At 42.6% G+C, this 27,145-nt stretch overlaps 1 protein-coding gene across 2 annotated transcripts in view; it reads left to right on the top strand.

Moving 5' to 3' along the window:
• The window catches only part of PHEX (phosphate regulating endopeptidase X-linked), a 221,381-nt gene that overhangs the window by 94,389 nt on the left and 99,847 nt on the right, over window positions 1–27,145 (top strand). For both annotated transcript variants that reach the window (XM_024988135.2, NM_001192871.2), the window contains 1 exon segment: window positions 16,997–17,098. In XM_024988135.2, coding sequence (XP_024843903.1) covers window positions 16,997–17,098 — 102 coding nt within the window.

Below are 27,145 nucleotides of genomic sequence, written 5' to 3'. Positions count from 1 at the left end.
CAAATCTAACCAGTTGACATTGCATTTTTCACATTCATATAATTTTCAGAAGAAAGAGGGACACAGTAAGAAACAAGCTGATTATCAGAGATTTCATCTAAGAGCAACATTTGAGGTATATCTTTGGCTCAGTGCCCATACTGAGCTCAATTTCTGGGATTTTCTACATATATCATTCTGAGGAGTGATCCCTGATGTTTGGAATGATGACCTAAGGCTCTGTAAGATTTCTCATCAAAACAATCTTTAAAATGTTTACCATTTTTTTTTGGTTACGAAGCAGAAATATAAATATATACCTCAAAGAACAATTTTCTATCATGTTGCTGCAAAGGAACAAAATAGATCTTTCTACTTTGTGCTTTAAACTGTAGTTTTTAAAGGATTCAAGGAAATTTGAGCTTTCATTTGAACATTTTGGCTGAATTAAGTTATTAAACTACCTAGTTTTATTTCATTATAGACACTGTGTCCCCAAATTACTTTATTCATATAACTCAGTTCTGCCAATTGGCATTTTATTGCTGTTCTCTCAAATTTTCTGTTTTTGTTATAGGCTAAACCCTATTAAAGAAAATTATTCGGATACTTGTTAAAATTTTACAGAGGATTTTACTCAGGACTATTGCAAAGGGTGTCAAGATTTTCAAAGTAAGAGAGAGTAATATCGGGCTCAACTCTGACTATAGCCAAGACAGCTGGGAATTTATGGCCAAAGAGCAGGTTGAAGGAGTCAGTGAATGGAAAATTACTAAGAGAAAACATTCAAAGGTCAAGGGACTTTTTTTCTTCTTCTGTTTTTTAGTTGTGCCATGTGTCATGTGGGATCTTAGTTCCCTGACCAGGGATTGAACCCATGTTCCCTGCAGTGGAAGTGTGGTGTCCTAACCATTGGACTGCCAGGGAAGTCCTGGTCAGGGGGCTTCTGCTGAAGGCAGGCCAGGGTGCTCAGATATCAAGAGTGGAGGGGATTCTCTCTCAACTGGCTTATCAGGATTCTTGGTAAAACTGGGCTGTGCAGGCCAGGCAAGGACAGGATGGAACCACCATTGAGACCTAGTCAAGAAGAGGATGTAGAGGAACCTGGCTGAAATTTGGTCAAGGAGAGAGACTTTGTCAACAGTGAAATAAAAGATAAAGTCTCTTCTCGTACATTGATAGTCTGTATGCAGAAGGCTAATTTAAAGAGGAACAAATCTTTTATTATACTTTCGATCGAGACTTTACTAGATGACTAATTAAAACTTTACTTACTGTGTCCAACAATTCACTGATTCCTCCTGTATTCTAGTAGCTTATTCCTTTTTCTCTTTAAGGTAAGGACATCATTCATGTCCCCAAGTAATGCCATAGATGACCTACAGTATCTTCCAATTTTCTGTGTGCTCTGCATGAGCAATTCTGGTAGTAATTCTTCACCCAAGAACAGGTTTCTCCTCCCTCCCCATACTGCTGCAGCTGGTCCTGAAGACTTAAGTACCCACATGGGTCCAGTCGCAGTGGTAGAGTTTGAACTTGCAACCTCCATACACTAGCAGTTCACCTCATTAGTTAGCCAATATAATTGAATTGATGAACTGCTATTAATATTCAAGTTCTTTAATTCCCCTGCTCACTGTTTTTCTCAGTGGTTGAGTAAATGAGATGTAACTCTAACGTTAGTGGCAGAAGTCACATGAAAGTCAGTGTCATGCACTATAGCAATGCCCTTATACTGAGGGATTCTTCATTCCTTACAGGTGCTGCTCCTCAAAAGAGCTGGTCTCAGTATAGCCACTGTACTGATAGAGATCAAGCTCCCTTCAACACAGCTCATGCAAAGAAAGGATATTCTATCTGGCTATCAAGTGTCCCTGTTTCTGTTTGCCTAGTCAATGGTATCAGCTATAATATCGGCCAGTTTCTCTGGGTCTTTGCAGAATTAAGTTTTGCAGTTTCTCTGGGTCTGTCTGAATTAAGGCAAACCAAAGTGATTTGAGTTTTAAAGGACTTCTAAATACAGTTACAAAACATCGACCTTATAAAGAAGTTACATCTGATTTTCTGAAAACTGGCATATATATAAATCTCATAGCCCACTTCTACTCGTATCATTTTGGGCAAATTAGCCTCTTCGTTTCTCTGTTTTCCTGTTTATGAATGGTACCCAAGTTTTGCTGCTATAGCAGTGCTCTGTAACACTCAGCCACCAAACTTCAGTGGCCTACTGTTGATGCATCTGGAGTTAGCTGGTGGTCCCCCAGGCAGCTCTGCTTATTTTGGCGTGGTTTGTCCAATGTCTGGGGGCCAGCTGGTTGAGGCTGGCTTCGGCAGAGGTAATCAGGATGACTTGGTTCTACTCCAAGTGTTTTCCTTCCATCACCCAGCCAGCCTGGGCATGCTCTCCTAGTGATGGCAGAGGTGCAAGTGAGCAGGCAGAGACCATGAGGCTTCCTGAGGCCCAGGTTCAGGACTGGCAATGTGTCCTGTCTGCATTCTGTTCACCAAAGCCAGCCACAAGGCCAGTCTAGTTTGGCAGAATGGGGTGATAGAATGCATTTTTTGGTGAAAGGTCCCATAGCAAAGGGCATGGAGGTATAGAGTTAAAAGCCATCGTTGCAGTGAATCAGACATAGGGATACAAACAGTACCTAGCTCGCTGGTTTGTGATGAGGATTGAGTGAGATAATCCACATAGAAGGTTTAGCACGATGCCTAATGCATAGCGAGTGCCAGTGAATTACTGTGTGTCATGCCTAAGGTTAATCATGAAGAGCAAATGCATGCCATCGAAGAACCATGGCAACCCTCCTGCACTGACAGCTCTTCTTCCGAATTTCTCTTCAACAGAGTGAGTGTGAGGTACCTGGGGCTTTTGCTCTACCTAGTTCTCCATACATGCCCGGTGTAGTACCTTTCAGTTGGGTTAAAGATCCTTTTAAGGCCTGTGCCCTGGCCACATTCCAGAACCTGCCCTACCATTTAATGCTAAATCTGGCTCTTAGGAGAGTCTCATGCAACTACTCAAGGAGCCAAATGTAATTTCTATAGCAGATCCAGGTTTCACAACTCTCTGCGGGCTAAATCTTATTACAACAAATGTCATCATACCCCAATCATGACAACTCTTTTTAAGCAAGCTTTGGTAAAATGACATCCAGCAAAACAAGTAATTTAGAAGGCTCATTGGGAATTCTTTGGGAATTCTTTGGAAATAAGTGTGGACACTGCTCTTGCCCTTGTCCTCGAGTGTGCTGCCACGGTAATGACACATTTGGCCCACCCTGCTTGTTTGTTGATTCTGTCTCTGGATAGCATTGGACACTATTTTCTTTGCCACTTATGATTGGCCACAGTCTCATCAAGCTGATCAGACCTGTGGGCTGCAAAGACCCTGTACTAGAAATTCATTCACTCAAATAAAGCACTTAGGCCTTCCAACAGAGCTGGGTTTTGGAAGTGACCTGGCAGAATTCCTTGCTGGAGGAAGTTTACCCACAGCCAAAGGCTAGACTGTTGTGAGACTGGTTGACTTATAAATATTACGCTGGTTTCTGATCTGTCCTCTCAAAGAGTAGGAAAATGGAAAACAGGAAAAGATGAGTTAGAAAATTAGAACACAATCTATTTATAGTCAGTAAATGTGATCCTAGCCTTATGCTTTTAGATAAGAGAACATGCTAAACTATTGCACCACCAGACTAACATGCTTTATAGTATATCTGGGGCCTAAATAATTTGATATTTTTTTCTTTCACTAACATTTTGAATAGCTCTGCCAAGTTTGTTAATCCTGACGAACTGATATGATTTGTTTTATTAGCTTGCTTGGCTGCCAGAAACTGAGCGTCTTCTATCTAGCCTCAGTTTTTTTGCTTTACCGCTTCTTGCTTAATACAGGTCCCTTCTTTACTTCTTAGTTCAATGCCATTATTGTATTTTTATCAGGAGCCAATTCAAAGTTGTTTTCATAAATACAGTATAAATAATGAGTCAGTGGATAGTTAATGTTTATTAGTGCATTGATTTATTTAATGTCTGTGTTTCTTTCTAGTGAAGTGATGGTTGTCAGAAAGAAACATTTTAGGAACTTCCCTTACATTACAGCCTATTTTTTCTGTGTTAACCACATGAATTATTGATAATAATTTTTGTTCTTTGCATTCACTAGTCAAGTGGTTACAACTTAAGGAACCACGTCCTGCTCTACACCAATGGGAAAACTGGAGACTTTTTAATCTTATGTTTTATTAAGATATTACTTATAATTTCTGAATATATGAAAAATGAAAATCTCAACATTATGCTTTTGTTTTAAGAATTTCATTGAAATTACATTATTTTAGGATTAATGAATACAGTCAACTTTGAAGATTCTTTTCTTCTTTAAGGACTCTATCAGCCTATAGCTGTTTGTATCAGATATATAATATATATGTATGTAAATATATATATATAAAACCATTCTTAGCCATCTGTTCTATACCACATTGGCACCATCAACCTCAGAATGGACTGGACTAACTGAGTCATTTGAGTCCCACTAAAGTTTATATTTCAAATAACTGCTGGAATAACTGTTACACATTAGTATGTATAAAAGATATTTGATTAAATTTCACTTCTTTGCTGGATACCCACTGGAGGTTTTAAAAACGTAAATCAACTTCTATTTATTCAACATCTGCTTTATGTATCTTATGAGATGTGAAATTATATCGTGAGAAATCATATCATGTAAGATGTGAAATCATAAAACTAAGAAGTTTAAATTTGCAGAACACTGTAGGGGAAGAAAAGAATTTTTTCCCTTTATCCTCCTAGGTTCTTGGCCAAGACCCCTCTGAATAAAAAGACAGATTAACAAGAGAAAAAAGAAATTTAACAACACGTATCCCTCCTGTTTGGAGTTTCCCTGGTAGCTCAGCAGTAAAGGATCCACCTATAATGCAGGAGACACAGGTTCGACTCCTGGGTTGGGAGAATGCCCTGGTGGAGGGCATGGTAACCCACTACAGTATTCTTGTCTGGGAACTCCCATGGACAGAGGATCCTGGTGGGCTACAGTCCATGGGGTTGCAGAGAGTCACACACTACTTAGTGATAGACTTTAGATTTTTGAGACTTGGATACCTCCCATGTATATGAGCAAGACTCAGGAAAACCGAGTAACTCCCTGTGCTGTATGCTCAGTTGCTTCATTCGTGTCCAACTCTGTGCGACCTTATAGACTGTAGCCTGCCAGGCTGTTCTGTCCGTGGGATTCTCCAGGCAAGAATACTAGAGTGGGTTGCCATGCCCTGTCCAGGGGGGTCTTCTCCAGACAGGAATCAAACCCATGTCTCCTGCACCTCCTGCCTACAATGGACCAATTCATCACCTTAAATACCATTTCCAGCTAAGTCAAAAGATGTTTTGTAGGGGAGGGAAGCCAGTTATGGGAGATTACCAGGCAGAGCTTGGTAAACAAGGGTAAGGGTAAATACAGATTTAAGTTTTTGTTTCTCCATTGATAAGACTTTCTAGAGATTTCAACATGACATCTTCCTGGTACAGAGAGAGAGATACCCTTTCAAATGCAGATTTCCCTTATAAATGTAAATATCCCTTACAAAAGGGTAACTTCTCTGTTTTTTCTTATCTGCTATTTCTTAAAAATAATTAGCCTAAAATGTAAAATAATCCTCATGCCAAAGAGGTAAGTTTTGGGGTGGGAAATTCTGCTCCCCTTCCACACTTTTTCATTGGCTTACATATCCATGATCTCATTTGATCTAAATCATGATTCTTGTTTTCAAAGCTTATGGATTTGTTGGGGAGATCAAATAAATATAGGCTGTTAAACCCATACCTATGTTGTTCTGATTATAAACCTAATAGGAACTCAGAGAAGGATCTGAAAATGTGGGTTTAAGCGTTTGGGATTCATTGGTATGGGGCAGGACCTGTGTGCCGTGTAGGATGTCTTTGTCACCAGAGACAAAGCTTTGAAGGAAACCACAACTGACAGTGGGCTGGCTGACCTCTTCTGTTACTGAGCTGAACTCAATGTGCAGTCAAGTCAATCTCCAGACGCTGAGTTGTGGTGAAGGGAAGTATAGCATTATTTGCAAAGCCAAGCAAGGGGAATGGGCAGTCAGAAGACCTGAACTCGATGGCTTTCAGGCAAGGGTTTTTAAATGCAACATTAGGGGTGAGGATTGCAAGGTGCATGATCAGCTTGCAGACATTCTTCTGATTGGTTGTTGATGAGGTGGCAAGGTGATGTTTTGAGAATCTTAAGCATCAGTCTTCTGGTTCCTGCCCGTCTGGGGGCTACATGCTTGTGGTTGGCACTTTCCATCTGGTGGGTCCTGTTTCTGTAAACCAGCTCAAAGATATGCACCAGACTGTTAATCTATATCCCTTGAGGAGAAACTAGGAGTCTGATTCGGGTTTTTGGCTAAACTGTTGTATAAGCAGTCATTACTTTTTGCTTGACTGCTTCGCATTTGTTTCTGCATTCTCTCACTTCTCTAATTATTTAACTGATCAAATCTGCTATTTATAACTCAGGAAAGGCTGGCAAAACTAAAGTTTTTTTTTTCAAATAAGAAGTAGGGGACGCAGAGAGGTCTGTCACCAGGAAGGCCCTGCAGGGTCTTGCTTGATTTCACCTCTTCTCAAAGCAGTGTTAGCATATATCCCTTTAAAAGCGTTAATAGAATCATCTTGACCCATTTATATAGAGCACCAAGTTCTTATTTCCGTGTGAGGGGAGAGAGGATAAGGAGAAGTCAGAAGAGCAAGTGACAATTTTTATTTTTTATTTTTTAAAAAATTTATTTGGCTACATCAAATCATAGTTGCAGCATGTGGGATCTTTTGTTGTGGTCAGTGGACTCTCTCCTTGTGGCTCAGTAGCTGTGGCACGTGGACTCCAGATCACACGGGCTCAGTAGTTGTAGCGTGTGAGCTTCGTTGCTCTGTGGCATGTGGGATCTTAGTTCCCATGTAGGATCTTAGTTCCCTTACCAGGGACTGAACCCATGTCCCCTGCATTACAAGGCAGATTCTCGGCCACTGGACCACCAGGGAAGTCCCTGAGACAATTTTAATGCACTAAGATAGGAGAATCTCATTTTCAAAACCCTTTGCTGAAAGGGTAACAGGTGTATGTATATGCATATGGGACACAACAGTGTCTGGTGTCTGATGTAGAACACTACGGCAAAATCTTGGCGTGCAGAGTATGAAAGGGGATCCACTTTTAAATAACATTGGTTGAGGGAAAGAACTAAAAACTGCTTGGTATGCTGACCAAATAAACTGTATTTTCTCAGTGTGGGTCCATAAAATCTGAAATAAGTAGATGCTTAACAAAATGCTGCTTTCCCTGGAGGGCTCTCATGCTGAATGTGGCCAATTTTAACATAATAATATTTAATTTTTATATGTTATATTTTGATTTTTAACTCTAAATAATATTTTCTATGGATAAGTTTACCTTATGACTTCTACTTTAAGTGATTCCTGTTAATGTTTTATGCTGGCTGGTTGGGGCATTAGGTCAAGGTTTGGTGAAGAAATACTATTCCTGTCTTTTTTCTTATTTAAAAATTACATCAGGCTTTTGCTGCCTCAGGGAACATGACTTGACTGAAGGTGATGTTATTATGTGATGCTGTAGAGTAGTCTAAAGTTAAAAATCAGAAGTGTTCAGTTATTTATCTTCCTAGTTCCAGCATAGTAAAATAATTATTTTTCTTATTTGCATTGATGTGCCAACCAATGACATTAATAACCTTCAAAGATTTCCCTTGTTCTTAAAGTCTGCTGGGGCAGTTCAGCACCATTTCTTAGAAAACATTGTACAATACATCTGTAGAGTGTGCAAAAAGAAAGAGTTGCTTACCTATGATGAGACGTCTCAAGACTAGGACAGAGAACAACTGAGGCTCACAGGGAAAGACAAGAGGAAATTGATTACAGTTTCTCTTGGTATCCATGGGGATTAGTTCCAGGAGTCCTGGCAGATACCAAAATCTGTGATGCTCAAGTCCCTTACAGAAAATGGTGTAATATTTGCATATAATCTATGCACACCCTCCCAGATACTTTAAGTCATCTCTAGATTACTTATAATACCTAGTACAATATAAATGCTATATAAATAGTTGTTGGCAGGCCACAGATTCAAGTTTGCTTCTTGAAACTTGGTGGAATTTTTTTTTTCCCAAATATTTTCAATCTTGGCTTGGTTGAATCCATGGATGCAGAACTTGCAGATATAGAGGGCCGACTGTACTTGGGTTTTTACATCTGTAAGAGGACCACAGAAAGATTGAGTTATCAAAGCGTGGCTTTAGGGAAGACAGAGGTGGTAAGGGGAGTGGATGGGTATGAGAAGGAAAGGAAGAGGAAGAAGGAAGATGCATAGGTGTCAACTATTTGTCATTCTTCATCCCAGAAATACCTGATATTTTTTTTACCACTTTATTTCCATGTGGGATGCCAATCAGCAAGGTACAGAGCTTTGAAAACCTATGCAAAATGCTTAAAATGTTAATGATTATGAAACCCATGGTTAACACCCAGGAATGGCCAGGGAGGGTCCTAAGAAACCAAGGTGCTTAAAGAGAAATATTTGGAACCACTCAGCATATTTTAATAATTTGTACATGTTTCATAAAAATGCTCCAAGAAGAAGAGAGGCAAAATGACTTTAAGATTCACCATGGAAATCCCCTAATTCCATTATATATATATATACCAAGATGTCTTGACTTGGATCATGCTTGTTTTATTTGATTAACTAACTTTCAACTGTAATGGAAGCAGATTAGCTTTTGTACTCCTTACTCCAAATAAGGATATACTCAGCTTTTAATTATTTAGGGGCTTTCTACTGTGGCTGCATGTTGGATAGCATATTGAGAGGAAATCTTTCATTGCCCTCTTGTCCTTATCTGTGAATATCCCTCTTCCTACCAGTATGTTCATGCTGCCAGGATGCATATAGCCCTGTGTGAAAAAAACAAACTTTTAAGAGAACTTCCCTTTTAGCAGAAGATCTTGTTCTTATTTCATGGAGAAAAGACATGCCATTCTACTAGGACTCTTGACCTTCCATCATCTCATCTATACATTCTTCTGCATTCCTGTCTATCATTTTATCTTTCTTGCCTCTCATAATCCTGTCTCATGTCTAAGGGGAATCCTTCCATATATTCTCCAGATCCCATCCCTTTTTGCCTTCTCAGGGACCATACATGTCGTTTTTTCTCTCCCATATTTTCAACCTTTTCCTCTTCACCAAATCCTTTCCACCATGTGTGTGTGTGTGTGTGTGTGTGTGTGTGTGTGTGTGTATTTTGCATTTTTAAAAGGACTTAATTTTTTAGAGTAGTTTTAAGTTTATAGCTTGGGGAGGAAATTTTTTTCCCCCTTTATCCTTCCAGGTTCTTGGCTGAGACCTCCCTATCATAAAAAGACAGACTAATAGGAGAAAAATATAAGTTTAATAACCTGTATATCTCCTGTACATGAAAGAGAGCCAGTGAAACTGAGTAACTCTCCAAAATGGCCCAAACCATCACCTTAAATACTATTTCCAGCTGAAGACTAAAGATGTTTGGGAGTGGGGTGGGGGGTGGGGGACAGTTAAGGAAATTTATTGGGAAAAGCACAGTAAACAAAGGTATGGTTGTTATGCAGGCTTAATAACTTCGTGCCTTCTCCACTGATATGAGTTTCTAGAGATTTAGTCAACTTGCTCTTCCTGATTAAGGGAGCGTGTGTGGTGTGTGTTACTCTCTCAGTCGTGTCTGACTCTTTGCGACCCCATGGACTGCAGCCCACCAGGCTTCTCTGTCTGTGAGATTTTCCAGACAAGGATACTAGAGTGGGTTGTCATTTCCTTCTCAAGGGGGTCTTCCCAACCCAGATATCCAACCTGGGTCTTCTGCACTGCAGGCAGATTCTTTATCAACTCAGCTACAAGGGAAGCCCTAAGGGAGACACCCTTACAGATGACAATTGCCCTTATAAATGCAAATGTTTCTTCCAAGAGGGTAACCTCTTGTTCTTTGCAGCTTATTTTGTGTGCGGTTTCTTAAAAGTAATCAATTCAAGATAATCCTTAAGCCAAAGAGACATATTTTGAGATGGCATAGTCTCTTCATCAACAATGAAATTGAGAGGAAGGTGTAGAGATTTTGCGGAACGGTGATTTCCTTGGTTCTTGCCCTTCTCAAGGGAAAACTTTCAGTCAAGAGGCATTGAGCAGCTTTAAGTAGTAAGAGTGTTATTAGGTAGAGTGAAAGTGTGCTCTGAAAGGATGATAGTGGGCTACCTGGAAACCAGAAGTGAAGTGAAGTCGCTCAGTCATGTCCAACTCTTTGCGACCCCATGGACTGTAGCCTACGAGGCTCCTCCATCCATAGGATTTTCCAGGCAAGAGTACTGGAGTGGGTTGCCATTGCCTTCTCCAGGGGATCTTTCCAACCCAGGGATTGAACCCAGGTCTCCCGCATTGGAGGCAGGTGCTTTAACCTCTGAGCCACCTGGTAACCAGAAGCAGACATGAAAAGGGGGTGGTGCTAGGTGTGTCCTGCATCATTTGACAGACAGGTTGTTTGACAGCTTTAGGTTATTTGACCTTTCTCCTAATGTGCAGACACTTATCCATAAGCACTGAAGCAAAACCCATGGGGGCAGGGGCAAAAATGCCATGCTAATTTGTTATGAATATGACAAAATGAGCCCTGGGTTACTGTGAGTCGCTTTTTAGGTCTTGGTGCCCCTCACCAACCTCTGCTGGTGGTTTTGTCTTGCTTGGTGCTGATATGGCTGGAAACCTAGTGATGATCCTTGGCTTCAAAAGGGAGGCTTTCTGAACGTGCTCTGACCACCAGTGTTCAGGTGGTGGAGGGAAAGATGAACCATTCAGGATGGGGTGGGACCTGCTCATATCTGACCAGCTACCAAACACTCCTGCCTCCCTTCACATGCAGTTTCTGCCATTAACATCACTCACTTTTTTCCTAAACCAAAGGTGAACTTACACTGACACATCACCCAAGGTATATAGTTTACCTTAGAGTTCACTCTTGGAGAAGGCAATGGCATCCCACTCCAGTACTCTTGCCTGGAAAATCCCATGGACAGAGGAGCCTGGTGGGCTGCAGTCCATGGGGTCGAGAAGAGTTGGACATGACTGAGCGAATTCACTTTCACTTTTCACTTTCCTGCATTGGAGAAGGAAATGGCAACCCACTCCAGTACTCTTGCCTGGAGAATCCAAGGGATGGCAGAGCCTGGTGGGCTGCCATCTATGGGGTCTCACAGAGTCGGACACAACTGAAGTGACTTAGCAGAGTTCACTCTTGGTGTTAAACATTCTGTGGGTTTGAATAAATGTATTTTGACCTGAGTCTATCATTCTAATACCATACAATATTTTCACTGCCCTAAAAATTCTCTGTGCTCTGCCTCTTTCTCTCTCCCTACACCTACCCTGCAACCACTGACCTTTTTTTTTTTTTTTGCCTCCGTAGTTTTGCCTTTTCTGGAATGTGATATCATTGAAATCATACAATATGTAGCCTTTTCAGATTGGTTTCTTTCACTTAGCAATATGCATTTAAGGTTCACTTAGTAATATGTGAATACCTTGGGTGGTGTGTCAGTGTAAGTTCACCTTTGGTTTAGGAAAAAAGTGAGTGATGTTAATGGCAGAAACTGCATGTGAAGGGAGGCAGGAGTGTTTGGTAGCTGGTCAGACATGAGCAGGTCCCACCCCATCCTGAATGGTTCGTCTTTCCCTCCACCACCTGAACATATATTACTAAGGAGCTTCCCTGGTGGCTCAGAGGTTAAAGCGTCTGCCTGCAATGTGGGAGACCTGGGTTTGATCCCTGGATCAGGAAGATCCCCTGGAGAAGGAAATGGCAACCCACTCCAGTCTTGCCTGGAGAATCCCATGGATGGAGGAGCCTGGTGGGGTACAGTCCATGGGGTCACAAAGAGTCGGACATGACTGAGCAACTTCACTTTCACTTTCTAGTAATATGTACTTAGGCTTCCTCCATGCCTTCCCATGGGTTGATAGCTCATTTCTTTTTAGCAATGAAGAATGTTCCATATTCTAGATGTACCACAGTTTGTTTATCCAGTCACCTACTGAAGGACACCATTGTGTTGTTGTTTAGTTGCTAGGTTGTGCCTGACTCTTGGCAACCCAATGAACTGCAGCACACCAGGCTTCCCTGTCCTTCACGATCTCCTGGAGTTTGCTCAAACTCATGTCTACTGAGTCAGTGATGCTATCTAACCATCTCATACTTTGCCAACCACTTCTCTGCTTTCCCTCAATCTTTCCCAGAATCCAGGTATTTTCCAATGAGTTGGCTCTTTGCATCAGGTGGCCAAAGTATTGGAGCTTTTGGCATCAGTCCTTCCAATGAATATTCAGGTTTGATTTCCTTCAGGTATGACTGGTTTAATCTTGCTGTCCAAAGGACTCTTAAGAGTCTTCTCCAGCACCACAGTTCAAAAGCATCAGTTCTTTAGTGCTCAGCCTTCTTTCTGGTCCAACTCTGACATCCATACATGATACTGGAAAAACCATAGCTTTGACTAGACAGACCTTTGTTGGCAAAGTGATGTCTCTGCTTTTTAACACACTGTCTAGGTTTTTCATAGCTTTTCTTCCAAGGAGCAAGTGTCTTTTAATTTCATGGCTGCATTCACGATCCACAGTGATTTTAGAGCCCAAGAAAATAAAGTCTGTCACTGTTTCCTTTTAACCCATTTATTTGCCATGAAGTGATGGGACTGGATGCCATGATCTTAGTTTTTTAATGTTGAGTTTTAAGCCAGCTTTTTCACTCTCCTCTTTCACCTTCATCAAGAGGCTCTTTCATTCCTCTTTGCTTCCTGCCGTAAGGGCGGTGTTATCTGCATATCTGAGATTGTTGATATTTCTCCCGGTAATCTTGAGTCCAGCTTGTGCTTTATGCAGTCCAGCATTTCGCATGATGTCCTCTACATATAAGTTAAATAAGCAGGGTGACAATATACAGCCTTGACGTACTCCTTTCCCAACTTGGAACCAGTCCGTTGTTCCATGTCTGGTTCTAACTGTTGCTTCTTGACCTACATATAGGTTTCTCAGGAGGTAGGTAAGGGAGTCTGGTATTCCCAACTCTTAAGAATTTTCCACAAAGTGTGATCCACACAGTCAAAGGCTTTAGTGTAGTCAATGAAACAGAAGTAGATATTTTTCTGGAATTCCCTTGCTTTTTGATGATTCAGTGGATGTTGGCAATTAGATCTCTGGTTTTTCTGCCTTTTCTAAACCCAGCTTGTACATCTGGAAGTTCTTGATTCACTTACTGTTGAAGCCTAGATTGAAGAATTTTGAGTATTACCTTGCTAGCATGTGAAATGAGCGCAATCGTGTGGTAGTTTGAGCATTCTTTGGCATTGCCTTTCTTTGGGATTGGAATGAAAACTGACCTTTTTCAGTCCTGTGGCCACTGCTGAGTTTTCCAAATTTGCTGGCATATATAAAGTGCAGCACTTTCACAGCATCATCTTTTAGGGTTTGAAATAACTCAGTTGGAATTCCATCACCTCCACTAGCTTTGTTCATAGCAATGCTTCCTAAGGCCCACTTGAGTTCACATTCCAGGATGTCTGGCTCTAGATAAGTAATCACACCATTGTGGTTATCTGGGTCATTAAGATCTTTTTTGTATATTTCTTCTGTGTATTCTTGCCACCTCTTCTTAATATCTTCTGCTTCTGTTAGGTCCATACCATTTCTGTCCTTTATTGAGGCCATCTTTGCATGGAATGTTCCCTTGGTATCTCTAATTTTCTTGAAGAGATCTCTAGTCTTTCCCATTCTATTATTTTCCTCCATTTCTTTGCATTGTTCACTTAAGAAGGCTTTCTTATCTCTCCTTGCTATTCTTTGGAACTCTGCATTCAGATGGGTATATCTTTCCTTTTCTCCTTTGCCTTTCACTTCTTTTCTCAGCTATTTGTAAGGCCTTCTCAGACAACCATTTTGCCTTTTTGCATTTCTTTTTCTTGGAGATGATTTTGATCACTACCTCTTGTACAATGTTATGAACCTCCATCCATAGTTCTTCAGGCACTCTATCAGATCTAATTCCTGGAATCTATTTGTCACTTCCACTGTATTATCATAAGGGATTAGGTCATACATGAATGGCCTAGTGCTTTTCCCTACTTTCTTCAATTTAAGTCTGAATTTTGCAATAATCAGTTCATTATCTGAGCCAGAGTCAGCTCCCGGTCCTGGTTTTGCTGACTATAGAGAGTTTTTCCACCTTCAGATGCCAAGAATATAGTCAGTGTGATTTCAGTATTGACCATCTGGTGATGTTCATGTGTAGAGTCTTCTCTTGTGTTGTTGGAAGAGGGTGTTTGCTATGACCAGTGTGTTCTTTTGGCAAAACTCTATTAGCCTTTTTCCTGCTTGATTTTGTACTCCAAGGCCAAACTTGCCTGTTATTCCAGGTATCTCTTGACTTCCTACTTTTGCATTCCAGTCCCCTAAGAGAGAATAACAGTAGAAAATGAAACAAAGTTAGATAATGTGTATACATGGGAATTGAAAGTCGCTCAGTGGTGTCCGGCTCTTTGCAACTGCATGGACTATACAGTTTATGGAATTCTCCAGGCCAGAATACTGGAGTGGGTAGCCTTTCTCTTCTTTGGGGGATCTTCCCAACCCAGGGATCGAACCCAGGTCTCCCGCATTGCAGGCAGATTCTTTACCGCTGAGCCACAAGGGAAGTAACGTGGGAGAGACCTGGGAAAACTGAGCAACTTGCCAAAATGGCCATAGCCTTACCTTAAATCTTCAGGGACAGACAAGACGTTGGGACTGAGGATCGTCAGTTATGGGACAACACTGGGAAAAGTGCTGTAAAGGAGGGTGATTGTGATGCATATTTAAGCCCATGACTTCTCCATTGATAAGACCTTCTGGAGATTCAGTCATCCTCCTCTGCCAGGTACAGAGAGGGAGACACCCTTACAAATGGAGATTTCCCTTACAAATGAATAGATATTTCTTCAAAAGGGCAACTGCTATTTCGTTTTCAGATCCCCTCTGTCTTCTGTTCCTCCAAAAATAACCAGCTTAAAACAATTGCTATGGGAAAGAGGCATATTTTATGGGGCAAGTTTTGCTCCCCTGCAGTGATGTCATAAAGACTTAGGGGTGCTGGTGACTGCAGAGGCAAAAGATCTAGTCCCTGAAGATTTCCTTGTTTCAGCATCCTCCTTCTGTGGGTTTTCAGTTTGAAATGGCCACTGCTGCATATCTCTTGGTTTTCTTCTACCTTTCTGACGTTTTCCTCTGATTTATGAGGAACATTTCCTCTAATTTAGGAGTTCCTGGCCTCAATACTGTCTTTACCTCTGAGGTCAGGCTCTGACCCTTCCTAGCTGGAAGAGCTGGGTGGAAGAGATCATGGGCTCTTTTGACTCCTAACTTCCTCATCTGTAGCCTAAGTGGCTTCTTCTACACCAGTGAGTCTTCATCCTGGTTACACATTAGAATCACCCGTGGGGGGTGGGGGGTGATGTTGAACCTCCCAGTGCTCAGGTCTCACCCTGCAGCAATGACATCAGCATTCTTTAAACCCCTCCCAGCCCACCTTCCCTTCTCAAGATCCCAGTGAGAACGAGTGACTTAATGATTTTAAAGGACCTTTGCTCTTCTGTCATTTCATGTCTTCATCATGTCCCAATCTCAAGTTGAGATTTCTTTTCTTTTAATGTTTTTACTAAGTTGGGAAGAAATAGCTGTGAAGTACCCCCCTCCATCTGCTGTTTGTTCTTATTTACATACGGTGGAACCCAGCCCACTGATTTCCAGCTCTCGTTCCCTTACAACTGTTATTGAACTGAAAACATAGCTGAAAACTTATTAAACAGAAAAAAATTATTTTGAGCTCCATGCTGACAATTCATTATAGAACCAAGGAAACATCTAAACTTCTTTATTTCTAGAATTAGTGCTAAAAATGGATTTACAACTCCATAGTCGCAAATGAAAATTTTCATTCTGGTGCCAAACCAAGTATTTTATTCTTTCTTGAGTATCCTATTAGGAAAACTGAAGCATCTTTGTAGGAAAGTGGAATTATGGTTAATTTGTACCCATAGACAGGCAGGGCCTCCCCAGACTGCTCCATGTGGGCCGCTGAAGTTAAATGTTAGCACCTCTCTCCCAGTCTTCTCTGTTGACCCACAAATGCTGGAGGAAAAGCCAGGGCAAACACATCATCAATGTGGGTGTGGTCGAACCCCTGGAACACTTTGAAACAAGTCTTTCAGAAGACAGCATTTCTGTAGCAGCCCCCTTTAGACCTACCATTTTCGACTTGAAATAACAGAAGACTTTTCAGAGCTGTCAGAGAGGAGAAGGGGAGTAGGAAGAGGACAGAGAACAGCCAAGCATTTGGTTTAACCCCTGGCACTAACGTGGAGAGAACTGGGGTCCTGACGTCTGATTTATGTTGAGGAGTATCCTTTAGTGTGCTGGCTCTCGCACCTATTTCTCTGTTAACAGTATATCTTTCAATGGTTCACTCACTTTCTTCTGTGATACTGATCTGAAATACAGAGCCCATGCTTGTTTCCCCAAAATTCTTATTAACTTAGTGAAATTAGTTGCATCCTTGATAAGGGCGGACTCCTTTAGTAGCTACAGGTAAGTTATTAATCACAACCTATGGTGAATTCCTATTCCCATATAATCCTTTTACGACCAGGCCATCACATTGTTCTTAAGGGAAGAAATGGTTAGTTTTCTTCTAGCAGTTGGGAAAAAAGGCATTTCCCTGAAAGAAGAAATTCTGCCAGAGCATGTAGTGAATCTGAAGGGAGCTTCTTTCCCACTGTGTTTAGCATTGGACTGTTTATCGTGGCCCAGAAAACCTTGTCTGAGGCTTCTTGGTTTTGACCTGCTTCTTTGGGTATTTTCTTATAGATGGAGGAATTGATTGAGGGTGTTCGATGGGCCTTTATTGACATGCTGGAGAAAGAAAATGAGTGGATGGATGCAGGGACAAAAAGGAAAGCCAAAGAAAAGGTAAGGGTTCCTTTGGATGAAAAAAAAATATGACTTTTGGTTTAATGGATTTTCATGCTCCCCATCGACTGTGTGGTGGATTTTTATATTGACTGAGCCATTGACTCCGAATGACCCCAGAGTCAGGTATCTGTTTTGGGATGAATATGGAGATTTTATTACCAGGAGGTAAGAGAAAATAAGATCTGACTTACTCAAACTGCATTTTCAAACACCTTGTAACTCAACCTTTCCTTCTCTCCTAATTGCCGGGTGTAAGAGCCACATGGCTTGCTGCCCAGCGAATTTTGCCATTAAACCATCATTGGCTATGGCAGAATGCAGAGCAGTGGGGAGCCAGGGGGAGCAGCTGGCAGAAGAGCCCTCAAGGCACAAAGAAGAAAAACCCATACTGGCTGTGTGTCCTTCTGCTCCATGCACCACGTGCGCTAGTGTCCTCAGGCAGATACTTTACTGTAACCAAGCAGAGCTACTTCCTGACCCATCACTTTGTGCAAATGATCCAAATAGTGTGCTTATAAATGGTAGACCATTGTGTAGGAATACAAACATGTTTCCTAATAGAAGCAGACACTTGCTTGCCCTTGTAAAACTTTCTGGTACCATGCAGCAAGATAAAGGAATAAGTGAGAAAAGTAGCAGCAGCCTAGCTGTTTGAAAATAAAGAATGGGGCCCATCTTGAATTCTAAGTATTCTGATGGAGCTGGAGCTCACATGGGTAGGAAATGCCTGCAATATTCTTAACAGGTGCTGCTCTTCTGCTTGGAGACTGCACTTAGGAGCATTTCTTCTTTAGGTCCATGGACCATCTATAACTTTCCGGGCCCCTCTCTAGCAAGGTCTGACGCAGTGGATTGAGGGTGCAGTCTGAACATTTGTGATTGTAACCAGTCTCCTTGGTGATTCTCATCCTTTGGCAGGCCTCAGGAACACTGCTTAGAGTCATACTGAGTCATGCTGAGCAAAAAATTTTTCTGCGTTATGGTCAAGGGACAAAGGGGAAAAGGGTTTTCAGAGCAGGGAGGAGACTCTGTATGATACCATAATGACAGTTACATATGAGTGTACATCTGTCCAAACCCATAGAATGTGCAGCCCTGAGAATCAACCATAATGTAAACTGTGAACTCTGGGTGATAATGATGTGACAATGCAGGTTCATCAATTGCAATGGATGTCCTACTCTGGTGGGGATATTGATAATGGGGGAGGTTGTGCGTATGTACTGGCTGGCCACTATGTCGGAACTCTGTACTTCCTGCTCAATTTTGCTATGACCCTAAAACTATTCCTTGGACTTCAAGGAGATCAAACTAGTCAATCCTAAAGGAAATCAGTCTTGAATATTCATTGGAAGGACTGATGCTGAAGCCGAAGCTCCAATACTTTGGCCACCTGATGCGAAGAACTGACTCCTTAGAAAAGACCCTGATGCTGGGAAAGATTGAAGGCAGCAGGAGAAGGGGATGGCAGAGGATGAGATGGTTGGATGGCATCACTGACTCGATGGATATGAGTTTGAGCAAGCTCCAGGAGTTGGTGATTGACAGGGAAGCCTGGCGTGCTGCAGTCCGTGGGGTTGCAAAGAGTCAGACACAACTGAGTGACTGAACTGAACTAAAACTACTCTACATAATAAAGTTTATTTAACAAAGTAAGAGGGTAACATTTTGGGAATGCTTAGCCTTGTTGAAATGAGAATGTGCCAAGGTTTAGCACAGATATTTTCTAGAGCTTTAATACTCCTAAGATGAATAAACATTGCCATAGATATTTTTGTCGATAGACATGAAAAGCCTGTTTCAGTGTTTATAGTGAAGAAAGAACTTGCTGGGGGAGGAGGGGGGCAGTGGTGTTGGAGGAAGATAGAGGGCGAGTTTGATTGTTTTTTCCTGTTTGAGAATCTGTCACATCTGTCTGAAGTCAGGTTGCTGCTAAGTCACTTCAGTCGTGTCTGACTCTGTGCGACCCCATAGACGGTAGCCCACCAGCCTCCCCCGTCCCTGGGATTCTCCAGGCAAGAACATTGGAGTGGGTGGAAGTCAGGTTAGGTACATGCTGATGAAGGCAGGAGGAGCACGCAGGCTGTGATGAGAAGCTCTCCAGATGGTTGATGAAACTTTTTGCACCAACATGTCGTTGTTTGAAGGCTTCACTTAGTTGCTGGGCTGGCTTATGATATCTGAAACAAAGCATGTCTTACACTGGGCAATTGAGAGCACAGCACAGTGGGAGCTCTTGATCCTAGCCTGAACCATTGTGAACTGAGAGTCACTGGTGTGGAGGGTGGGTTGGAGTGAGGTGTGTGGGTTATGAATGGCTAGATACCAAGGGAATGCTATGGGGACTGCAATCAGTTCTTTGAAAAGTATGGCTGGTGATTGCCTTATGGGTTGTCTCTGGGGTTGTGTAAGGGAGTGGTTGCCTTATACTTGGGCCCTCTGGGCAAGTAGTCATGGGTCCTTCTTGAAGGAGGATTATTCTCAGTCCTTCTAATATTAGACACATTCTTGTTCACCCTTTGAGTTGCTCTCCAGTCTTATATTTTATTTCAAGGAGAACCCTCACCTTTTCTTCTGAAAGTACTCTTTGAACACTCTGCTGTCTTTGAGCTGAGTTCAGCCTGGCAGGAACTCACACTAGTTCCTCAACAGGTGCAAATATCAAAGATAGTTGTCCTGTTGGATGACACGAGGCTCCTGGAGCATATCTTGAATTTTAAAGCTCAGAGCAGTTCCTTTAATTAAAGGCAAGAAAGAAGGAACATTGTCTAAGAATTTCCAGCAGTTTTCCAAGGCAGGTCTGGCTCTGGACCCCAGAAGATGAGATTTTCTTTTCTAAATTAAGTGAACCTGCAGATCTGGCAGTGACCTCTGGGTGGAGCTCGTAGAACTCATAAAGACAACATTTAGGAAGCTGAAGGCTTTTATGCAGCTTTCTGCTTTGGGGTTGTTTTTGAAAAATTATTCTTTTTCTTGTCTTTTTGCTATGCTGTCCTCAATTTGATTGCCTTTTAATAGTCAACAAGAAAGAAGAGGCTCTACCTAATCATGCCTTGAATCTTAGATGGAAATCTCTGACTATCTTAGGGGCTTTGTCTTTCCGATACTGAGTAGCCCCTGCATTAAGACAGGATTTGCCTGCATCTGAAGTGGAGGTGAATAATTCGCCTGCTCTTCCTGGTATGACTTGGCACTGTTCTTTGGGCATGTGTTGTATGCAGTATATCACCCAGGCGGAAGATTTCTCATCAATAATAGTGCCCACACTGGGCCAGTGCTGAGTCACTTGGCAACCCATTGGGAAAGCTGGAAAAATGTTCTGATTTGTGATGGGGAGAAGCTTTTCTTTCCTTCACAATCAGGCTCTGGTCTGCAACTAATTACAGTGCCTCCTAAGGGATGTTGACCTTAGCATTCCCCAGTGACCTGCCTCCTGAGCAGGGAGGGTCCAGATGCCTAACACCTTGGCTTTTGTGCTGGTTACTCCAGTCTCAGAACAGAAGTGTGGGGCTGCGGCTTTGTGTGCTCTTTCCTAAGGGTGATCACTGTAAAAGAGAAACAAGGAGTGAGGTATGCAGGTTATGTAAGGGAGTGTAACCTCTGCTTCTGTGAATGAAGGATGGGTTTGTTATCTCAGTCTCCCTGCCTTTCCACCCAGGAGATCAGAGTGGTTTTGTTTTGTGAAACCAACAGCATAGGTTTCAAAATGGAAATTTAGTCTGGTCAAATAAGTACCAATTTTTGTTTAGGATTCTATGTTCCCTGCAAGCATATGCTCTTATTATAAACAAGCAGCAAAGGACTGGAGGCCTGCTAATTTTTTCCAGCTGTCATAGCTATTGAATGAGTGTAAGATGAAACAAATTACTTCGGGGACGTCTTCTAGAAGATTTGCCTTTTCCAAAACAGAGTAGGAGAATCGCAAGGTCACCCCACTACATAATGTTTGTGAGGCCTGCAGGAAGGGATATAGTGCTGCCTTTGGCTGCTCTGGAGGCGGGAACCAGGCTTGTGCAGGTGAGCCCTGTGTTAGAGCAGGAGGAACTTGGCTGACCTCCAGCTGGATTCAGTTCTGCAGCCAAAAGCTGGATTCTTTGTAGATATTTGTTTGTGCTCTTTACCCCTGCAACTTTTGCTTACCAGATCACCACCCTTTGAGTAAAAGACCCTGAGGGAACTCCTAGGACTGCAGCATTCTCAGGAGGCTGTGAATGGCTTTAATTTTAGCTGTAGCAGATACAGCGGGTTTCCAGGAAGTCTGTCTCACGGTCCCATCGACATAAGCATGTGACTCCCAGGCACATGCTCTGGGCACGGTGGGAAGAGTTTTCCTACAGAGGGCCAAATAGAAGTTGAGCTCACGTCTTTGGCTTTGTCTCTGTTGGGGAGGGAAAATAACCTTTCCTTCCATCCTTCTAAGTTCTTAACTGGGGTCCATATAACAACAACAACAAAATAGATTAACACAAGAAAAACAAGCAAAAGTTCAGTAACATGTATATCTCATACACATGTGAGAGAAACTCAGAAAAATGAGTAACTCAGAGAAGTGGCTTAGAACTCTGGCTTGTGTGTCACCTAAAACGAAGAACAATACATTTGTAGAGAAATAGGAAGAAAAACAGGTGAAGGCCTGGGAAACGTGACATGCTGCAGTCCATGGGATTGTAAAGTGTTGGACATGACTGAGCAACAAGAGAAGGAAAAAGGGAAAGTAATTTTAGCCTTCCAAAAGTGGCATATGGTGGGACTGTAAATACATGGGAAAACTAATGATAGATACGGGCTAGTTAGTAGACTGTTATATGGAGTCTCCTGCTGCTGTCTTCAGGCCTACAGTGTCTCAAGTTGTCTCAATGATTCCCTTTTGTCCTCCCTGGTAGAGACGGCAGGAGGGACATCTTTAGAAAGTTATCTCCTCCTTTTACGCAAATTGGGGGAGGGCAGGAGCTTTTCTTGTATCTGTTGCTTCTCAATTGCCTAGTTGCCTTCAGCTCAAAATAATTTTTATGTCAAAGAGGCATATTTTGGGGTGTAAATCTGGTTTCCTTTATCTTTAGTCTCTGCCCAGATCTAGTTATTGGAATTGCCCCAGGTATATCCAGTCTTTTGGGGCTTCCCAGGTGGCTTAGCAATAAAGAATCCATCTGCTAAACAGGAGACGTGGGTTCGATCCTTGGGTCGGGAAGATCTCCTGGAGAAAGAAATGGCGATCCAGTCCAGTATTCTTGCCTGGAGAATCCCCATGGACAGAGGAGCCTAGCGGGATACAGTCCATGGAGTTGCAGAGAGTCAGACATGACTTAGTGCCTAAAGAGCAACAACAACATCTGGTCTTTACCACCCATGCGGGTATCCTGCCCACATCCAAGCCCAGTGATTCTCAGGGTGTGCTTCTAGACCACCAGCAGCAGCCTCACTGAGGACTCATTAGACATGCAGATTTTCAGGACCACCCCAGGCCTGGTGAGCTGGGGAAGGGGAACCCTCTGCCCTTGCCATTACTGTTTCACTGCTCATCTCTCTGACTTCACCTGCCAGCACCTGTATTTCCCCCACAGCTTTGTCTTCCCACTGGAGTGTGCTAGGCCACTCCCACAGAGGGCTCAGCGGACTGGGGAGCTGACGATTGCTGTGGTTGATGGGGGTTGCCACAGCCTCTTCCTCCCGTGAGTGTGCTCTGCACTTGCTCCCGCTGGCTCCATGAGATAGGCTCAGTGGAGTGTGTCTTTCTTCATGGCCTTCACCTGTCCTCTCGTAGTGTTTGGTGTCTCTTTCACGTGCCAGATGAACTGCTTGCCGTTTAGTCCTTGTCTTGGGATCTGCACCTGGGGGCTTCCCACCTAGGAGACAGCCTCTGGGGTGTGACTTTTCCTGTCCTCCCTCTCCTTAAGGTGACAGCGCATGTCACTGCATCTGGATGCGAGCACTGCTTCAGTACATTCAGTCCTGCACACGTATCCAGAACCGACAGCGGGCCAGGTACTGGACTCGGAGCTGCAGATTCAGAGATGAGCTGATGTTTGCACCCTTCTAGGAGAGCACAACAGTGATAGGGATTCCGAGACGATGGAGAGAAGTGTTCATGTGATGGAGACACAGAGCGATTCTGTGGGTCTAGAGGAGGAATCTCTGAGCCCACACAGCCTGAGTGAGGGCACTGACATGGGGAGTGCCCATGCTTACCTTTGTCCCCTGTCACAGCCCTCGTTCCTGCTGCCGGGGAGCGTGGCTCCTTTGGCTCTTCCTTCCTTATCAACCCCAACAACTTTGCCTCCAGCTGTCACTTTCCTTTGCTACCTTCACTCCTGCCTCATCTCACATATTCCTTTTAAATTGCTTTGTGGAAGAAAAGGAAGGGAAGGGCTTTTGTCAAACTGTCTCCTCACTCTTGCCTGTGACAGGTTCAAGCCTGTGTGCGTAGGTGCTTAAGATTGCCGTCACGCCAGTTTGTGCATCCATGCCGGTGCTTGCCCAGGAACACACAGGGACTGACAAAGTGGCAGCTGAAACATCTTTTGGTCTCCCCCCACCTCGCCTGGATCACGGGCTCACACTGGCTACCATCTTGAGCTTGCTGACACTCTCTGGCTCTGTGTCTCTCTGTCTCTGTCATGCACACAGTCAGGCCAAGGTAGTGGCCTTCCCACTTGTCCCTTCTCTGCCTCACTGGCCCCAACAGAAAGTACGGTACAGAAGCCTTCAGACTAGAGAAAGACTGCCGTGGCTCAGAGCCCATGCTTGCCACTTATTAGCTGTGGAATGACTTAACTTTTCCAACCCTCAGTTTTCACATCTGTAAAATGGTGAGATCAGTACCTACCTCAGAGATTTGTCATGAGAAGTTAATATACCTGAAGTAGTTAGAAGAGTGCCTGGAGCATGAGACTCTCCAAGTGTGCTCAGCTGTCTCTCCCAAGCTGTTGTCCTGAGCAGGAGGGGGGACTTTGGCCACACTGGCTGCTGAGAGGTGGGAAAATAGGTTCCATGTGTCCGGGCTGTTGTGTTTCCCTCTGAGGGCCCTCTTAACCTTTAGATGCTTTAATGCTTTTTTTTTCAGAACACTGTCCTTCTCTGTAGTCCCTTCAGGGCACTTAATAGTGAGCAGCCCCTCCTGAGAGGGTGATGGGACAGGAGTACCTTGCTTTTTTCTCTGTGGATTTTAGATTTTCTTGTTTTGAACAAGTTCAGTGTTATCTTTGTGATACACTTTTTAAATGCAAAAGCAAATATTTGGTGTAAGTAGGAGTTTGTTGCAAGGGCTTCCCAGGTGGCTCAGTGGTAAAGAATCCACCTGCCAAGCAGGAGACGTGGGTTCGATCCCTGGGTCGGGAAGATCCCCTGGAGAAGGGCATGGCTACCCTCTCCATGGACAGAGGAACCTGTCGGGCTACAGTCCATGGGGTCACAGAGTTAGACATGACTGAGCGACTAAACAGCAGCAGCGGTTTGCTGCACATAGTTACCAGAGGCATATAATTACCTGATACCTTGTTGGAGTGAGGTTACTTTAATTGAGTTTTGGTGTTCTAGATGAAGCCTTGTGGAATGTTGTTTTGGACAGTGTTAGATGCCACTGGTTCTCATACTTGAGTTGCTGTGGCACCCCCTGGAGGGCTTGTTAAAACCCAGATGGCCAAGCCACACCCCCAGAGTTTTCAGTAGTTCTGCCCTGAGTGAGTACTGGGACACTCAGAAGCCACCCAGGCCACCCACTCCATTGTTGCTTCAGCTTCTAAAATAGTCCTTCTTGTTATGGATACGAAGGTTCCTTCTTGGGCACTTCCACCCTTAGACTTCATATCTGTCCCCAGGAGCTCTGTGGAATATACCTTCCACATGAAAGCCCTTCCAGTGTTTGGAGATGTTTAAATGTTTTCCTGTATCGGATAGAACATCTCTCATGTTCCTCTTTAATTAATAAGCCTAATATACCAGGGAGATGTTGTAAATACTTCATATATATTAACTACATCAAAACCATGATGCCTGTATGAGGATGCTCAAGTTGTTTCATTTTACAGGTGAGAAAACTGTGGCACAGAGAGGGCAAGCAAGCTTGCTCAAGGTCACATAGCCAGTAGGTGGAAGAGCTGGAACTCAATCCCTGGCAGTCTGGTTTCAGAGTCTGTGCTTTTATCCACAGGGCCAGTGGGTCTCTAAGTATGGTCCTCAGGCCAGCGGCGTGGACTTCACTTAGGAACTAGCTGAAAACGCAGATTCTCGGCGCCACCCCAGATCTATAGAATCGGAAACTCTGGGAGGAGACCTAAGAACCTGCGTTTTAGTAAGCCCTCGGGGTGATTCTGAAGCTGCCAGAGTGTGGGATTCACTGCTCTCTGCTGTGCTTCTGATGCCTCATCCTGCTGGCTGCTCTCCAGCTTTTCAACATCTTTTTTGAAAGCTCAAGTTCAAAGCTGAACACAATATTCTAGATATGGTCCAACTCTCACAGCACAATGGGAATATTATTACTGCCTTTGTTTTGCATACAAATTATATTGGAAATCAGAAGTTTATATTATGGCTATCTTTTCCCCTCAGTCATGTCACTCTTGGCTCATAACGAATTTACAGTCAGTTAATTTCTAGGTCTTTTTTTTTTTTTTTTTTTAAATCCCACAAGAAGTGTCGTTAAGCCCTATTGCTCCTGTCATAAGCTTGGCATTTTGTTTAAACCCTCATCCTAGAACTTTACATTAATTCATATTAAAAATCCATTTAGCTTTGGTCATGGCTCTGGTTTTTAAAAAGTGTATGTTTCTGGATCTCCTGTATGTTTATTATTTTTGCTGCAAAAATCTATGCTTGTTAAAGAAAATCTTGAAGGTAGAGTATAACAGTAGAAAGAAAATTATTGCTAGTGCCATCACACGAACATAACCACTGCTAACATTTTGATATATCACTTTGTATTTTTTCCCTATGCATAGGCTTGAAAAATGCTGTATATATAAATTTGATTCTTTCTTTTTTCTCATATTTTAAGCATTTCTCTTGTTATTGCACCGTCTTTTTTTTCTTTCTTTCTTCTTTTTTTTCATAGTCTTTATAAAAGAATTTTCACTGTTATTGCATAGTCTTCCAGTGGTTATACAGGAGATCACTTAAATGTTTCCCCATAGTTGGGTATTTAGGTTGTGCTATTATTGATATTACTATGATAAACATCTTGTGCATAATGCTTTCCCCCAAAATTTAGGATTAATTCCATAGAATGGCATCTCGAAAGACCTTTAAAAATCTCAAATCTGTTATTCAATGTCTCTACCTTTATATCATTCATAATTTAGTAAGTCTACTTTTTTTTGGTCTTTACTATGCATACAGCTTGTGGGATCTTAGTTTCTCAACCAGGGATTGAACCTGGGGTCATGGCAGTGAGAGTGCCAAGTCCTAACCACTGAACAACAAGGGAAGTCCCAGATGAATCCACTTTTTGGTTTGATCGTTTTTCTGGGTTATTAATGAGCATTCTCACACAATAGGACTGGAATGTCCCTATTCACTCATCCTTCGGAGTCTTTAGAATCTATTGAGCAGATTCATAGAGAACCTGCTCTGTGGCAGGTCTTTTGTTAGGTGCCTATCAGTTCACTAAGCAATGGATTTTTAGTCCAGTTATTCTACTTTGAACAGCTTCACGGAACTGTCATCTGATTTATCCATTTTGCTTACAAGGAGATCAAAAGACATTTTAGCAATGCCTTGATATGATCCAATTACACTATATTTAGGGTGTTCTGTGATTTTCTGCTTTATTGTCCTGTTAAAAAAGTGGGAACTTGAGGAAATCGAACATTCATTGGGCTCCCATTCCTTTTTTGGTCCTGTGTTATTCTCAGTGGAGATTAAGTCAGTCTGTGGGTTACAGCCAGCTCTTCAGACTCCCAAACTAGAAATCTCCATTTTACTTCCCAGCCAACTAACTGGAAGCACTCAAATCCTGTTGAGTCTGTCTTCTAAACAGCCTTCAAATCTTGACCATTTCTGTCTCATAGTTCTTTTCTCCCCTAGCTTTGCCTCCTTTTTCCCTTTTTTAAT

The sequence above is a fragment of the Bos taurus genome, chromosome X (genome assembly GCF_002263795.3).
Source record: "Bos taurus isolate L1 Dominette 01449 registration number 42190680 breed Hereford chromosome X, ARS-UCD2.0, whole genome shotgun sequence".
Classification (NCBI taxonomy): Eukaryota; Metazoa; Chordata; class Mammalia; order Artiodactyla; family Bovidae; genus Bos; species Bos taurus.
The sequence above is the reverse complement of the archived record's forward strand: the minus strand, read 5'-3'. Positions and strand labels throughout refer to the sequence as shown.